Genomic DNA, 17,203 nt, shown 5'->3' on the forward strand with positions numbered 1-17,203 from the left:
TAGTGATTAAGAGAAAATGTTAAAAACAGCCAGAAAAAAAAGACACATTACAGATGGAGAAACGAAGATAATGATGACAGACTTCTCAGCAGAAACAGTGAGAGAAGAGAGTGAAGTAACATCTTCAAAGTATTGAAAGAAAAAACTTTCAACTGAGAATTTGAGAATTTTATACCTCACAAAAATAACTTTTAAAAACAAAGGTGAAATAAAGATATTTTCAGCCCTACAAATGCTGAAAGAATTCATCAACAGCAAACCCACAGTATAAGAAATGTTAAAGGGTATCCTTTAGGCAGAAGGAAAATGATACCAAGTAGAAATCTGGATGTACACAAGGAAATGAGCACTGAAAATTTACATGGGCAAATATTCAAGATTTTTCTTATTATTTAAATCTACTTAAGAGATATGGACTATTCAAACAAAAATAAAATATATTGTGGAATTTATAACTTAGGTATAAAGTAAAATAAAAGACAATCATAGCACAAAGGCCAGGAGGAGAAATGGGACTGTACTAGTGTAGGGTTCTTATACAATACTATATGTGGGATGACACAACTACTTGAAGATAGACTGTGGTAAGTTAAAGTTGTAGGCTGTGAACCCTAAATTAACCACTAAAATAACAAAACAAAGAGTTACAGCTAATACATCAAAAAAGATAAAAGAGAATCATTAAAAAACTTTAATGAATTTAAACTTTAAAAATTTTTAATCATTAAAAATCATTAAAAATCAAAAAATCATTAAAAAACTCAATCTAAATCCAAAAAAAGAGGAAAAGGGGGACAAAGAACAATTGGAATAAATATAAAACACAAAGCAAGATAACAGACTTAAATCTAATCCTATGAATAATCACAATAAATGTAAATGGACTGATAAGAACCTGCTGTATAAAAAAATAAATAAAATAAAATTCAAAAAAAATGTAAATGGACTGAACATCCTAATCAAAAGGCAGATATTATCAAAAGGGATAAAAAAGCAAGACCAACTACATACTTCCTACAATAATGTACTTTATATATAATGAGATAGTTTAAAAGTAAAAGGATCGAAAATGCCCTGCTAACGCTAGTCGAAAGAAAACTGCAGTGGCTATTTTAACATTAATATTAAATTACATTTTTATTAATTTTATTATTTCTAAAATTATCTTTGATATATTTTGTTAATTATTTTTAAATTAATATTTTAATATTAGACAAAATATATTTCAGATCAAATAAATATTACCAGGTATAAAAAGGGCATTTCATAGAAATAAAAGGGTAAATTCATCAGGCGGACAAAATTCTTAATGTTTCTGCTCCTTATAAAAGAGCAAAAACTACAAGGATATAGAAGAGGTAGAACTGTAAGGAGAAAAAGAAAATTCCACAGTTGTGCTGCAGACTTCAATACCCTTCTCTCAACAATGGACTGAACAATCAGACAGAAAATCAGCAGGGATATAGTAGACTCGGACAGCACCGTCAACCAACTTGATCTAATTGGTATTTACAAAACATTCCACCCACATTAACAGAATGAACATTCTTTTCAAGTGCACATGGAACAGTTACCAAGATAGACCATTTTCTGGGCAAGAAAACAAGTCTGAATGAATTTAAAAGGATTCAAGCCACGCAGAGTATATCCTTTGACCACAGTGAAATTACATTAGAAATCAGTAACAGTTAGATAACTGGAAAATCACCAATTACTTGGAAACTAAGTAACAAACTTCTAAATAGCCCATGGGTCAAAGAAGACATACTAGAAAAGATTCTGAACTAAATGAAAGTGAAATACAACATACCAGAATTTACTGAATTCCAGAAAGCAGTACCTGGGATTAAATTTATATCACTGAATGCCTATATCAGGTGATGGAAGAAATTTTCACATATTGAGGTTTGGAGAAGTCATCCTGGCTTACACATGATTTGGCTTGAACTTTATGCTAACTAGCATAGCCTCTCTTACGGCCTGTCAAATAGGCATTGTACATCTGCTTTAACCAGTACAGAAAAGAATGCATTTAGAAATCAAAATGGGGCAACTGTGGTTCAGGCATCCAGGATGAAGTTGGGTGGCCAGTGTGGATGTGGTTTCAGACACATTCCTACATCACTGAGAATGTGAACTTCCTGAACTGTATAAAGCTCCAGGACACCGCCAGCCATTCTCAAAACCATATCTGCTAGCAGCTGCCAGCTACAACCTTATGGTCTGAAGGTCCCCCCCCACCCCCGCTTGTAACTATGCAACCATCTCAGACCCCAACTAATCCATGCTTAACAAGCACCCTTACTTCTTGCCACATCCAATTATAATTCCCTATAGACAACTCATGCAACTAACTGTAACCTTGAGTATTTTGCCTTCATACACCTCCCCCATTTTGTAGTCTGACAGAACACAACTCAAGTGCTTCTTGAATCTGTGTCTCCTGGGCTACAGTCCTCAGTTTGGGTCAAATAAAACTCTTTTCTATCTTATTTTAGATTGTTAATTAATTATTTCCATTGACATCAGGAAAGAAGAAAGATGGTCCCAACTCCAAAAGGGACATGGAGAAACAGGGCATTTATTTTAAAATAACTCACAGGGATGTAATATGCAGCACAGGAAATATAGTCAATAATATTGTGATAACGCTGTATGGTGTGTAATGTTAAAATATCAAATCACTATGTAGTACACCTAAAACTAATATAATATTGCAAGTTAACTATACTTCGATTTTTAAAAAAGGTGAAACACGACCCTGTCAGAGGAACTGCAGGGATTCCACGAGCTGTTGCTGAGAGAGAAAAGCGAGAGGCAGAAAAATAAAATTCTAATTCTGTAAAATAAGAATGACAAAGTCATTTTGTGTCTCTGTGTGTGTGTATATATATATATATATATATATATATATGTATGTATGTATGTATAGATACATATGGGTCTGTATAAGATTTTATTATAAATCTGGAGGAAAATATGGATGTACACTCTATAGGCTGCTAACATGAGCTTCCAATGGCACTGGGCCTGAAGGTAAGGGGCTGAGATATGGGTGTGGTGAGGGAGTGTCTGCAATAAAAAACATGTATGATATAATCCCAGTCATGTAAATGTGTGTGCAGTGTGAGTGCACGCACATACGTGTGTGCATAAAGAAATAGAGTATGGTCACTAAAATGTTAATGATGTGGCATTTCTGGTGACTTTTACTTTGTTATTTATATTTTTATCTATTGTTTGAAGTCTTTAGAATTATATATTATTTGTATAATGAAAAAGCCATTTTAAGTATAGCAAACATTATATATTTTAAAAATTAAGGGGCAAAAGAAAAACGGAGAAAAAGAACTCAGTATTTTACAAAGGGTTGATCTTTATTATATAAAGAGCTTTTCCATACCTATAGAAAAAAATATACATCCTCCAGAGACATGTGCAAAATGACATGAACAGACAACTCACAGAAGAATAACTTTTATATAGTCAACCTCACTTAATGTTTAAAGGAACAGAAATTTAAAGATCAAGACATGAACTAGTAATCAAAATGAAGACTCCCTGTACTGGCAAGGATGTAGGGAACCAAACATTTTACAAATTGATTGGGAACGTAAAACTTTTTTTTTCTCTGGAGGACAATTTGGCAATGCAAAGCCTTAAAAATACACATATACTTTGATTCAGAAGTTCCACCTCCAGGAATTTATGCTATGGAAATCAACAGAAAAACATACCAAAAATATTTGTACAAGTAAGTTTATGGCACATATAAAATAATTAAAACTGAAAACGATCTAAACGACCCTCAGTAGGGACAGCCACTAAGTAGAGTACAATGCAGCTGTTAAAATGATGATGTACACTTTGAGTCAAAGGTGGGGGCCAAATGCACACATGATGTTTATCTCCTTCTTCAAAAAATTCAATTGAAATAACAGAAAAATAAATAAGTAAAACTACAGCATCCCAGAAAACCTGGGAGGAGTGCTACCCGCAAGCCCGAGACGTGAGAAATTTCTGGAAGAGAATAAAGCTCAGCAAGAGATAATCTGGAGAGGACACAGGTTCGAGCCCTGGTCTGGGAAGATCCCACATGCCACAGAGCAACTAAGCCCGTGCGCTGCAACTACTGAACCCGTGTTCTACAACTACTGAAGCCTATGCACCTAGAGCCCGTGCTCTGCAACAAGAGAAGCCACTGCAATGAGAAGCCTGCACACCACAATGAAGAGTGGCCCCCGCTCGCCACAACTAGAGAAAGCCCGCGCAGCAACAAAGACCCAACACAGCCAAAAAAAAAGAGAGATAATCTGGGGAAGCCACCTGTCCAGTACAAATCTGAAAATGAAGAATGGGGTGGGAAGAGGTGTCTGTCCCTCCTGCCCTCAGCACCAGAGTGCGTGACTCTCTGGATGTGAAGACCCCCCCACTAACTCAACACTTCACACGTGTAGTGTCCTGATCCCCCACTAAGTGCCCAAAACATAGTATGTGCTACTAGAGAATGGACTTGAGGACACGGGGAGAGGGAAGGGTAAGCTGGGACAAAGTGAGAGAGTGACATGGACGCCTATACACTACCATAAAATTTTTTTTAAAAAACCACCAAAAAAACCCATAGTATGTGCTAAATGAACATTGGCTGAATTAATAAACAGAAAAAACTCCACAGCCTATCAGTATGGGGTCTCCTCTTACAAACAAAAAGTGCACAGACAAACACACATCTGGGCAAAACTGCAGTCCCGACACAGAAACAGGCATTTAACAAGAGCTAACTTACAGGATGCTTGGCTGACAGTCTTCCGGTCACGGTTCCAGTCTGGTTCCACGTGGAGGAAACGGAGCCCTTTATCAGTTGGAAAGAATCAGCTTATGCTCTGACAGTGCCGTGCGAAGTCACAAACACGCTGGCCCCTTGAGCACACAACGCTCACTGCTCCGTCCAGAGAACCAGGAGCCACAGGCCCTACACTCCCAACCCAATGTCCGTGGGGTTACAAATTCCTGCATGTGATCAGGGTGAAGGAGATTCTCCCCCAGGCTATGCAGAAGCTGCAGTAGGACACGTGGGCTGACGTGCCATGGGGGTTGCAGCGTGGACTCAAGGTGGGGCTGTGCACCCCAGACCGGGGCTGTCACTTGCTGTGTGGCCGCAGACAAGTCACAGAACACCTCTGACTGCAGACTCTTCATGCATGAACTAAAACAACATGTCCCTCAAATGACTACGGAAAAGAAATGCAGTAACAGATGTGAAAGCACGTGGTCAGCAGTAGAGCTTCCACATGAATATGAGATTTTAAGGTATAATGTCAACTTATGCTATAGACCTAAATGATAACAAAATCATGGTTCATAGTTTCAAGAATATTAGATTATTTAAAGAAATTCTACATGTATCTGAACCCATGTGTAAGCCATATTCCCAATCATGATATCTTTTTTCTTAGCTTTAGTTACCTTTTTCATGCAAACTAGTAATCCATCTACAAAGGTTGACTTGATCTTGTGAACCTAGATTACAAGAAAAAAGTAATCACTTTCTGTGTTTAAGTGTTTAAATTAGGAACAAGTGTCAAAGCAGTGTCTCACAGAGTGCTGGGCATGTGTCACTGATGTCACCTCAGGTGACTCCAGGAGGCCCTGAAATGGCCTTATGTGGTGCCCAGAATTAAATAACAATGACCAACAGAGAAAGACGTCACCCTACCCCTTTTAAAATAAACTTTGTCCTGGAATAATTCTTTTTACAGAAAAGTTGCAAAGATATAGGGAGAGTTCCCGAGTCCCAGCACCCAGTGTCCCCCGTGGGGCCTCTTTCAGTTCAGGTGCTACCATTTACCCACCACCACCACCCCCAACCCCACGCACACACAGCTGCCCAGCCCTAACAAGGACAGCAGTAAATGACGATGGTCCGAGCGGCAGCAAGTCATACCTGTGAACAGATGGCAGGTATGTGAACGGGGGAAAAGAGGAGGAGCTAGAAGCATAGCTAGAGAGAGGGGCATGTCCATAAGTCAGTAAGTGTCAATGCGAGATGATAAACACCACCAGGCCGGGAGAGGGAGGAGGCTTGTGTGACAGGCTTCTGAACTCAGTGCTGATGGAAGCCGAAGTCACCCTGTGGCCACACGAGGATGACACACCAAATACTTCCTTCAGAATTTTTGTTTGTCCTCTTCCATTTACGACTCCTCTGATTCACAGCAGGGCTGTTTGTAGCCCTGAGGAATATCATGCCTGGTACAAGAAGCAGTGCTAATAGGAGGTCCACGTGAACAAACTGCATTCCCTTTAGGACACTGTCAGGGCTACTTCAGCGATGATGGATTTTGTGAACAGAGACGGTGCCATGTGGGCCCCCTTCATTACCAACTTACTGACAAAAAAAAAAAATCTAACTTACCTGCCTATATTCCAAAATTATTTTGGGTAATGGATGAAGGTCTTGCAGAGCATTTAACTAAAAAATAAGAACAAATATCACCAATATAATCCCTTCATTTAATTTTAACATTCCAAACACTTATTTTCAGCTGGAAAAGTCCTAACAATAAATGGTCTATCTTGAGCATATTTTCCAAAATGAAGACTCATAATAAACTCAGTTTATCAAGTGTCTTAATTTTAATCCCTTACAGAATCATTATCGTACACTTGGGAGCTAAAGGCACTTCACATGAGCTCGGAACTAAGATTCCTCTTGAGATTTAAATTCCTGAAATCTAAATCCAGGGCATGTAAAGCACCATGTAGGACAGTAAACTAGGAAAATGCCTCCAAATGTGTAACTCAATAGTTAGGAACCCCAACATCTGCATCACAGTTATCGAGCACAAAGTCAGGGAGGTAACGCTGGAATATGACTATGGGTTTTAAATTTAATTTTAAAAAGTCAAAATACAACGTACATAAAGCACAAGATCATGTAAACACGGTTTGTTAAATTATCACAAAATGAACACACCTGGGTACTGCCACCCAGAGGGAGCATCCCAGGTTCCCAGGCAGGCCTCTGGCCCTCCCCCAGAGGTAACCAGCCCCCTGGCCTCCACCAGCAAGACCACTTATTCCAGTTTTTTGTTTGTTTGTTTCGCGGTACGCGGGCCTCTCACTGTTGTGGCCTCTCCCGTTGCGGAGCACAGGCTCCAGACGTGCAGGCTCAGCAGCCATGGCTCACGGGCCCAGCCGCTCCGCGGCACGTGGGATCCTCCCAGACCAGGGCACGAACCCGTGTCCTCTGCATCGGCAGGCGGACTCTCAACCACTGCGCCACCAGGGAAGCCCTTCTTCCAGTTTTTGAGCTTTGTATCAATGGAATAGGATAGGTACCCTTTGTGTGTGGCTTCTTTCGTTCAACATTTAAGGTTGGTCCTTGTTGTATGATTTACTTGCACTGCTGTATGGAATTATTTGAATGCAGGACAATTATTTACCCATTCCACCCCTGATGGACATGTGCGCTGTTTCCACTGCAGGGCTATTACAAAGAGTGCTGCTGTGAACATTCTGGTACACAGATTTTGGTTAACACACGTCCACAGTTCTGTTGAACATGTACGTAAAGAGGAGAGAGGCGCTGGGTCACCTGTAGCAGAGCTGATACCAGCCAGTTCTCCAAGGTAAACACAATGGTTTTTGTCCCCATCAGCAGCACATGAAAGTTCTCCTTGTTCCACATCTTCGCCAACACATGTTCTCCTAGGTCTTAATTTTAGCCATTCTGGCAAATGTGAAGTGACATTTCAATGTAGTTTTAGTGTGTATTTCCCTGACTAATAAAGTCAGACATGATTCAAATGTTTATTGACCAATTGTATATCTCCTTTCATTAAACCCTGTTCATGTTTTTGTCATTTAAAATGTTGGTTTGTATGTCTTTTTCTTCTTGATGTGTAGGAATTCATTTTTCTGGACAGGGTTTTCTTTAGTTGGCTATATTTAGTGGAAATATCTTCTACCCCTCTGTGGCTTGTTTTTTTATTTGTTTAATAATGTCTTTTTTATTTATTTATTTTTTAAATTTTATTTACTTTTGGTTGCATTGGGTCTTTGTTGCTGCACAAGGGCTTTCTCTAGTTGGGGCGAGCGGGGGCTACTCTTCGTTGCAGGTGTGCGGGCTTCTCATTGCGGTGGCTTTTCTTGTTGTGGAGCATGGGCTCTAGGCACTCAGGCTTCAGCAGTTGTGGCGCACAGGCTCAGTAGTTGTGGCTCGTGGGCTGTAGCGCGCAGGCTCAGTAGTTGTGGTGCACAGGTTTAGTTGCTCTGCGGAATGTGGGATCTTCCCGGACCAGGGATCAAACCCGTGTTCCCTGCATTGGCAGGCAGATTCATAACCACTGCGCTACCAGGGAAGTCCAATAGTGTCTTTTCATAAATGGAAATTCTTAATTTTACTATTGCCCAATTGATCAATCTCTTCCTTTATGGCTGATGCATCTTGTGTCCTGTTTAAGGATGTTTAACTACCTCAAGGCCTTGAAGATATTCTCTTATGGTATCTTCTACAATCTTTGTTTTACTTTTTATATTTAGATATACAATTCATTTGAAATTTATTTTTGTATATGGTGTGAAACAGGGGTCAAGATGCACTGGCCCCTTATGTAATGAGCCCTCCCTCTCAGAGAACATGCACTTTATACACACATGTGCAGGTCTGTTTGTAGATTCCCTATCCTGGACCATTTGTCTATTTGCTTATCCTTGAATTGACACTACTTTGTACTGATTAATTAATTCCTCATAATTTCTATTGCTTCATGATTAGTCTTGAGATCCAACAGACTAAGTCCTTCAATAGTGCTTTTTCCCAAGACTATCTTGGCTCTTCTTAGTTGTTTGCATTTCCCTACAAATTTGGGATTCAGCTTGCCAATTTCTACCAAAAGTTCCTGCTAGGGTATTAGTTAGGATCATTCTGAATCTAAAAATCAACTTGGGGGAGAACTGATGACATAACTTTAATGTACTAGCATGAGCCACGGAACTGCATCACTCTCTATTTAATAGACTGAGGTCTTGGCCAGCCATAGAACATAAACAGGAGGGCCAACACTGGTGTCCTCGGAGCAGGGCTCTACCCAGGGGGAGGACTCCTGCCTCTGTGTAATCCAGAGTTTCTCAGAAATGCAGTTTCTCAGAAAAGCTATCCCTAGCGGGATGAAAGTGCATGAAAATCTTAGCCAAGAAAACTGCTTAAGATCAACTAACTCTCTTTATCCTGATACCTTACTCACAAAATAACTTTCTAACCACAGTCTCCCTGTATATCTCGAATCGAGCTGTCTGAGAACACTTGAAAAGGATGAAGTGTTTGATCTCATAACGCTTTGGATAAAGCCCTGCCGCGCTGGTTCATGATCAGAGGCGGAGTGCCGTGGCCGTTGCCGCTCTACAAGCTTTATCAAACGCTCCCTCTGTTGGCTCCTGACCCCACATTCTTCTCAGCTCCCTTCTCTCTCTGTGGTCGTTCCATAGCCTCTGCTTGGCACCTCTTCTCTCTCTGACCCCTAAATGTCAGTTTCTCAGAGTTCAGTTCTGTGGTTATCAGTGCTGGCTGCTTCTAGAATCAGCGGGGGAGCTTCAAAAACATGTCTGGGGCTTCCCTGGTGGCGCAGTGGTTAAGAATCCGCCTGCCAATGCAGGGAACACAGGTTCGAGCCCTGGTCCCGGAAGATCCCACATGCCACGGAGCAACTAAGCCCGTGTGCCACAACTACTGAGCCTGTGCTCTAGAGCCCACGAGCCACAACCGCTGAAGCCCTCGCGCACCATAACTGCCGGAGGCCACACGCCTAGAGCCTGTGCTCTGCAACAAGAGAAGCCACCAAGATGACAAGCCCACGCACCACAACGAAGAGTAGCCCCCGCTCGCTGCAACTAGAGAAAGCCCACATGCAGCAACAAAGACCCAACTCAGCAATAAATAAATAGATAGATAGATAGATAAATAAGACATTATTAAGCAAGACTAATCCATAAAAAAAAAAAAAAGGTCCGGACTGGGCCATGCAGCCCACAGACTCTGATTTTGTGGATCAGTTGTGGGCCTGGGCATGAGTGTTTTTCCAAAGCTCCTGCCAGGGTAGAGGACGACCATCCCAGGGCCAACTACTTGCAGGTGTGCATCTCTAGCACAGGACTTCTCCTCACAGACCCAACTGCTCTGTATCGATGTTTTGTGCACACATCTGTCTTCACATGTCCAAGGCTGAACACTTGACCCCCAGCCCCCGTAAACTGTTCCTCTCTTGGTTTTCCCTGGGCAGCGGCCATCACTATCTGCTCAGGTGCACAACTAAGGAAACCAGGAATTACTCTGCATTCACACTCATGTGAACTCACACTCAGAGAAGCTCCTTTCTGTTCTCAAAATGCTCTGAGCATGTGTTTGCTCTGCTCCATCCTCACTGCCATCGCCTGGACACTGAGCCAGCAGTGCCCACACTGCAGCGACAGCCTATTAATGGGACTCCTCCATTCTCCAACCAGTGACGAGAGTGGTCTTTTTAAAACATAGCTAACGCCTGTCAGAACGGCCACAATCCAGGACACCGACACCACCATGTGCTGGCGAGGGTGTGGAGCGACAGGAACCCTCGTCACTGCCGGTGGGAACCAGAATGGTGCAGCCACACTGGAGGACAGTTTGGTGGTTTCTTACGAAACTAAATATACTTTTACCATACAATCCAGAAATCAGGCTATTTATTTACTCAAATAAGATGGAAACTTATGTCCACGTGAAAACCTGAACACAAATGTTTTACAGCAGTTTTATTCATAGCTGCTAAAACTTGGAAGCACCCAAGATGTCCTTCAATAGGTGAATAGATAAATAAAACTGTGGTTCATCCAGACAATGGAATATGATTCTGTGCTAGAAAGAAATGAGCTGTGAAAAGACGTGGAAGAAACTTAAGTGCATATTGCTAGCTGAATCAAATCTGAAAAGGCTACATAATGTATAATTCCTATATGACATTTTGGAAAAGACAAAACTATGGAAACAGTAAAAACAGTGGATGCCAGGGGTTGAGGGGAGAGATGAATAGGGAGAACAGAGGCTTTTTAGGGCAGTGAAACCACTCTGTTCGATACTCTAATGGTGGATACGTGTCATTACACATTTGTCCAAACCCATAGCCTGTATAACACCAAGAAGGAACCCTAATGCAAACTGCAGACTTTGGGCAATGATGATGTGTCAGTGTGGGTTCATCAGCTGTAACAAATGTAGCCCCTGGTGGGGCATGTTGATGGTGGAGGAGGCTGTGTGTGTTTGGGCTGGGGAGGGGGTATATGAGACTTCTCCGTACCATCTGCTCAATTTTGCAGTGAACCTGAAACTACTCTAAAAAACAAAGTCTAATAAAAGCATATCTAAGCTCATAGTTGCGCCTTTACTTGAATTGTTCCAGGCTGTCCATCTCACCAGAAGACCACATCCCTTCCCACGGGGAGGGGAACAGGGAGGGTGCAGGGAAGTGGGAAGAAGGAGTCCTAATTTTGAACTGAGAACCATGTGCTCATGTTGCCTAGCGCAGGTTCATCTTTTTAAATGTACAGAATAGTGTGACTTGTTCAGCTAAGTAAGAGATTAAAGTTAATATAATATGATTCATGTTGATTATGTCTTTGTGAAGAAAATCTCAGGGCATTGTCTGAATTCTGTGCACAGTGAAGCACCTCGACACCAGAGGAGAATCACATTTCCTCTCTTCTGTTGTTGGTTGTCTGGGAGAGCTAAGGAGTAGCAAAGGGAAGGGCAACACTGCCAGCTGGTGCCCAGATGGAGAATAAATCAGGCCAAGACCCCCAGCTCAGGTGCAGTCCGAGTGGAAACGTGTGCTTTCCCAGGTTCTGCCACCCCTGGGGCTTGAGGGCACACTGCCATGTGGCGTTGAAACCCACTCCAAAGTCTCTCCAGCAAGGTGGGTCCTGCCCCTTGCCCTCGCTGTGCTCTGTGAACACACAGCCGACAGTTCAGCCCCAGCAAGTGCTAGTTCTAGGCCATTTGGTTCTGGGAATGTAGCGAACAAGTCAGATGAAGTCTTTGATCTGTGCAACCTACATCCTACTGGAACAAGCAAACAAGTGACTAGGTAACTTTATTTTTTAAAATTTTATTGGAGTATAGTTGACTTACAATGTTGCATTAGTTTCAGGTGTACAGCAAAGTAATTCGGTTATACATATACATATATTCCTTCTTTTTTAGATTCTTTTCTCATATAGGTTATCACAGGATACTGAGTAGAGTTCCCTGTGCTATACAGTAGGTCCTTGTTGGTTTTCTATCTTATATATAGTAGTGTGTGTATGTTCATCCCAAGCTCCTGATTTATCCCTCCCCCCAACGTTTCCCCTTTGGTAACCATAAGTTTGTTTTCAATATCTGTAAGTCTGTTTCTGTTTTGTAAATTAAGTTCATTTAAATCATTTTTTAAAAATTAGATTCCACATATGAGTGATATCATGTGATATATACCTTTCTCTGTCTGACTTACTTCACTTATTATGATAGTCTCTAGGTCTATCCATGTTGCTGCAAATGGCATTATTTTTTTATGGGTGAGTAGTATTCCATTGTATATATGTACCACAGCTTCTTTATCCATTTCTCTGTTGATGGACTTTTAGGTTGCTTCCATGTCCTGCCTATTGTGAACAGTGCTGCTATGAGCACTGGGATGCATGCACCTTTTCTAACCATGGTTTTCTCTGGATAGATGCCCAGCAGTGGGACTGCTGGATCATACGGTAGTTCTCTTTTTAGTTTTTAAAGGACCCTCCATACTGTTCTCCACAGTGGCTGTGCCAACTTACCTTCCCACCAGCAGTGTAGGAGGGGTCCCTTTTCTCCACGCCCTCTCCAGCATTTTGGCAAGTTGTGTGCAGAAAACAAATCGAGGTGAAGGAATAGGTTGTGGCTGGGGGTCTTACTGTCACCTGTGACCAGAGGAGGACTTTCTGGAAGCAATACTTAAGCTGACAATCAGAAGACAGCTGAGCACACTCCGTGGGAAGTTTCCAGACTGAGGAAGGAGCCTGTGAGAAGTGTCCTCAGTGGGGTGCTGGGAGTGAGGAGTGAGGGAGGTCAAAGAAGGGCCAAGTCCAAGGGCCTGGGGGAGGCACACTCGAGAGCTTGGAAGTTATTCTAAGTGGCATGGAAAGCCACTGGGGGACTTCCCTGGTGGCACAGTGGTTGGGAATCTGCCTGCCAATGCAGGGACATGGGTTCGAGCCCTGGTCCAGGAAGATCTCACATGCCGCCGAGCAACAAAGCCCGTGCGCCACAACTACTGAGCCTGCGCTCTAGAGCCCGCAAGCCACAACTACTGAGCCTGTGTGCCACAACTACTGAAGCCCGTGAGCCTCGAGCCCACGCTCCATAACAAGAGAAGCCACCGCAATGAGAAGCCCACGCACTGCAACCAAGAGTAGCCCCCGCTCACCACAACTAGACAAAGCCCACGCACAGCCACGAAGACCCAGCACAGCCAAACAAAAAAAAGAAAAAAAGGAAGCCATTGAAGTTGAAGGCAGGGGATCAACATGACTTTTCTAACACTTTTAAAAGATCATTCTGCCTGGATGTGACGAGTCACCAGCAGGGGTAAGCTCACTGCTGGCTCCCAAGGACCAGGAGGGGGACACTGACCAGGGTGGGGAAGACTTGGGGAAGAGGGAAGATGCGAGGCCCTCTCGGGAGCAGCGCACCCCAGGGGTGGGCGTTCACTCGGTGACTGATGCCTGGGCCCCGAGGGCCAGGTGTGGGGACAGTTGGCAAGCGTGGTGCCCCGCCAGGGCTGAGACGAGCAGGAAGTGCGGGGCCGGAAGGGCGATGTGCACAGAGGAGTCTGGAGGGAAGCGTTCCTCGGCTGCAAAATCCAACGCTGAACAAGGCACAGAAAGGATAAGCTGGAGCCTCCACAGCCGGCCCTCAGCAGAGCAACACGTGTCCTCTAGCCCACTGGCCAAGCTCCTCGCTGCAGGCTTCCAGCGGTCTCATTATACTCACGGGGTTCTGAATATCTATTCATACTCTGCCATTTGATTAAAGCAGCATCTCACTACACCCTGTCTTTTAAAAAATGCATTCCTCTCAAGGGAAGGGCAGCTAAATTTTTCTAAAACAAACTTGGGGAAAGGAGAAGACTGATGACTTTTCCCATTTCCAGTCTCTTATGAGGGCATGAAACAAAGAAGTCACGACTACATTGTCAAGAATTTGGTTTCCAGAACAAAGTTCCATCAAATTATCCTCTGCAGGAAATCAAGGCAATTTATCGCCTCTGGAAAACTGTACCATAAGCCTCTTTGTCCTCCCTTCATAACTGAAGGGCAACCCTGGGGTGGGGGCACCTCTCCTGCCGCAGAAAGGAAGTGATGGAACGGAACTGCTCCGTGGTGGTTGCTGCCGGCTTGTGCCACCACAAGGAGCACGGGGCTCTGCAAGGGACTCGCACGTGGTGGGAGGTGCTATTGTCTCGGAGAGTGAGGGGACACTTGTCGACCCTTACCACGGCTTCTGATGTGGACGGGTGTCTCCGGAGCCCAGTTTTGGGAAGAGTCTCCTGTGGACGCAGCAGGTGCAGCTGCAGCTTGCCAAACAGGATCTGCAACAAAAGCCATTTCACGTGATGAGCGGGTCCCAGATTTGAGAGGACCTGAACATCACTATAACAGAGTTAAGGCAACCAGCCAGAGGGGACACACCTGACTAGGTGTGACAAAATGCTTAGATTCTGATTCAGTACTTTTCTTAGATGTAAAGGCTTTGAAGTAAGGAATCTCAATGTGAAAGACATGAACAAGTTACACACTTTTCAGATGATCACATAAAATAATGTTTATAAAATCAGAATAAACCTCCCTTTAACCCCTGAACAGGAAGTATATTTAATAAAAGAACTGAAATGTAGCTTTACCTCTCGAAGCTGATTACTGCTTGTTATAAGGAACTGTTCTCCTGCAACAAAATGGGCTTCTTGCTCCAGTTCCTTGAGCCGAGACTATGAATGTGACAGACACAATGTTATCAATAGTTTTCACAACTTAAGATTATTTTTCTCAACATGAGATCTTGCAAGAATAAAAAGTAATCTAAAATTTACCAAAATGGACATTACAAAATACATATTTTGACTCACGATGCAATACTCAGGCTCAGAATCACTCTCGTAAGTGCAGTGGACCCAAGGAAACAAACTTAAAGAAGTAAAAATAGTAAATAACACACCAAAATGAAGGAGGGAAAGAAGAAGGAATTCTCCAGCAACATTATGACAAGTAAACGGATGCAGCATCAAACCATAAACCTCAAAACTTCCAAAGTATCCCAAGGCAGAAGAGCTAGGACCAAACTGCATGGTGACCACAGTGATCATGATGCAGGACATTCCCTCCCAACAGAGGAGCAGCTGCAGCGGAAACAAGCAACAATGCTCTGAACAACCACACAAACTGGGGCACAGCCCAGGGCGAGGGGTGGGCGGCATGCAAGGCCCAGGTGGGAAAAGACAAAGGTACCTTATGAAACAGCTGATAAATACGGTGCTGAGCAGAGCAGTAGGACATGCTGAATTTATGAACCCCTCACCCCCTCACCATTTTGGTCAGAAGAAAAGTAGAACATGACCAGGACTTTTAAAAAATTATTATAGGGACTTCCCTGGTGGCGCAGTGGTTAAGAATCCACCTGCCAATGCAGGGGACATGGGTTTGAGCCCTGGTCTGGGAAGATCCCACATGCCGCGGAGCAACTAAGCCCATGAGCCACAACTACTGAGCCCACGAACCACAAACTGAAGCCCATGCACCTAGAACCCGTGCTCCAAAACAAGAGAAGCCACAGCAATGAGAAGCCCGTGCACCACAACAAAGAGTAGCCCCTGCTCACTGCAACTAGAGAAAGCCAGCGCGCAGCAACGAAGACCCAATGCAGCCAAAAATAGATAGATAGATTTACATATTTAAAAAAATTATTATAAAAGAAAAGAGAGAGCAGAGTGTAAATCAACCAACTCTGAGGAAATATCATCTGCACTCTACCTTAATCAGACAAGAACTGCCTTTCAGCTGAAACACTGAAAGACGTTTACAAATAGGAGCAGGACAAGTACGATACAAAAAACTAGCACTAGGCAAAAAGAAGAACCCACAGACAATGGCCTCAGTTAAGGTATGCCAGAATTCTATAGTCAAGGGAACAAATGATGAAAAGAAAAACAAGGAACAAAGCATGAAAAAACAGATAATGGGGACTTCCATGGTGGTCCAGTGGCTAAGACTCCACACTCCCAATGCAGGGTGCATGGGTCTGATCCCTGGTCAGGGAACTAGATCCCACATGCTGCAACTAAGAATTCGCATGCTGCAACTAAGGAGCCCACCTGCCGCAACTAAGACCTGGCACAACCAAATAAATAAAAAAAATATTTTTTAAATGTGTTAAGTGGCTTTTTCTTATTGACAGGAGTTATCTATAGAGTCTGCATATGAGTCTTTTATCACACGCATTGAAAGTACAATCAAAATCCCAGCTGGTTTTTAAAAAGTAGATCAGAGAATTTTATATGGAAATGTGAAGAACCTGGATTGATAAATACCATGTGGAAGAACAAAGATGGAAGACTGTAGGATATCAAGACATATTATAAGCCTACAGTAACTAAGCCAGGGGAGTATTAGCACAGGGACAGACACACAAAACAAAAAAACAGAAAAGAGTCCAGAAAAAACCCCACACATACACAGTGACCTGATTTATGACAAAGACACTACTGTAATTCTTAGTGCAGGAAACAGTGGCACTTTTAATAAATTGTGCTTAAATGAATGGAAATCCATCTGGGAAAAATCTTAACTGTACTTTATACCATGCAGGAAAATCAATTTGAAGTGGAGGATAGGCTTAAAATAATACAGCTTATACAAGAAAACACATGAGAATATCTTTACTAGAGGTCAGACAAAGAGTACTTAGCACACAAAAATTCTCAAACATTTAAGAAATGGTTCATTGGATTTCATGAAAATGAAGAAATTCTGTTCATCAAAGGACATAGCTATTGAGAGAGTAAAAAGACAAGCTGTAGACAAAGCCAGGGCCAGACAGTAAATACTTCAGACTCTATGGGTCACATATGGTCTCTGTCACATATTCTTCCCTACTTTTGTTTGTTTT

At 42.6% G+C, this 17,203-nt stretch overlaps 1 protein-coding gene across 1 annotated transcript in view; it reads right to left on the bottom strand.

Moving 5' to 3' along the window:
* The window catches only part of POLN (DNA polymerase nu), a gene marked incomplete at its 3' end in the record, with an annotated part of 169,996 nt that overhangs the window by 86,610 nt on the left and 66,183 nt on the right, over positions 1–17,203 (bottom strand). The window contains 5 exon segments of the mRNA XM_082838350.1: positions 4,787–4,852; positions 5,467–5,520; positions 6,416–6,472; positions 14,538–14,633; positions 14,946–15,029. Coding sequence (XP_082694476.1) covers positions 4,787–4,852; positions 5,467–5,520; positions 6,416–6,472; positions 14,538–14,633; positions 14,946–15,029 — 357 coding nt within the window.

The sequence above is a fragment of the Leucopleurus acutus genome (genome assembly GCF_964270905.1).
Source record: "Leucopleurus acutus genome assembly, chromosome: 4".
NCBI classification, from domain to species: domain Eukaryota; kingdom Metazoa; phylum Chordata; class Mammalia; order Artiodactyla; family Delphinidae; genus Leucopleurus; species Leucopleurus acutus.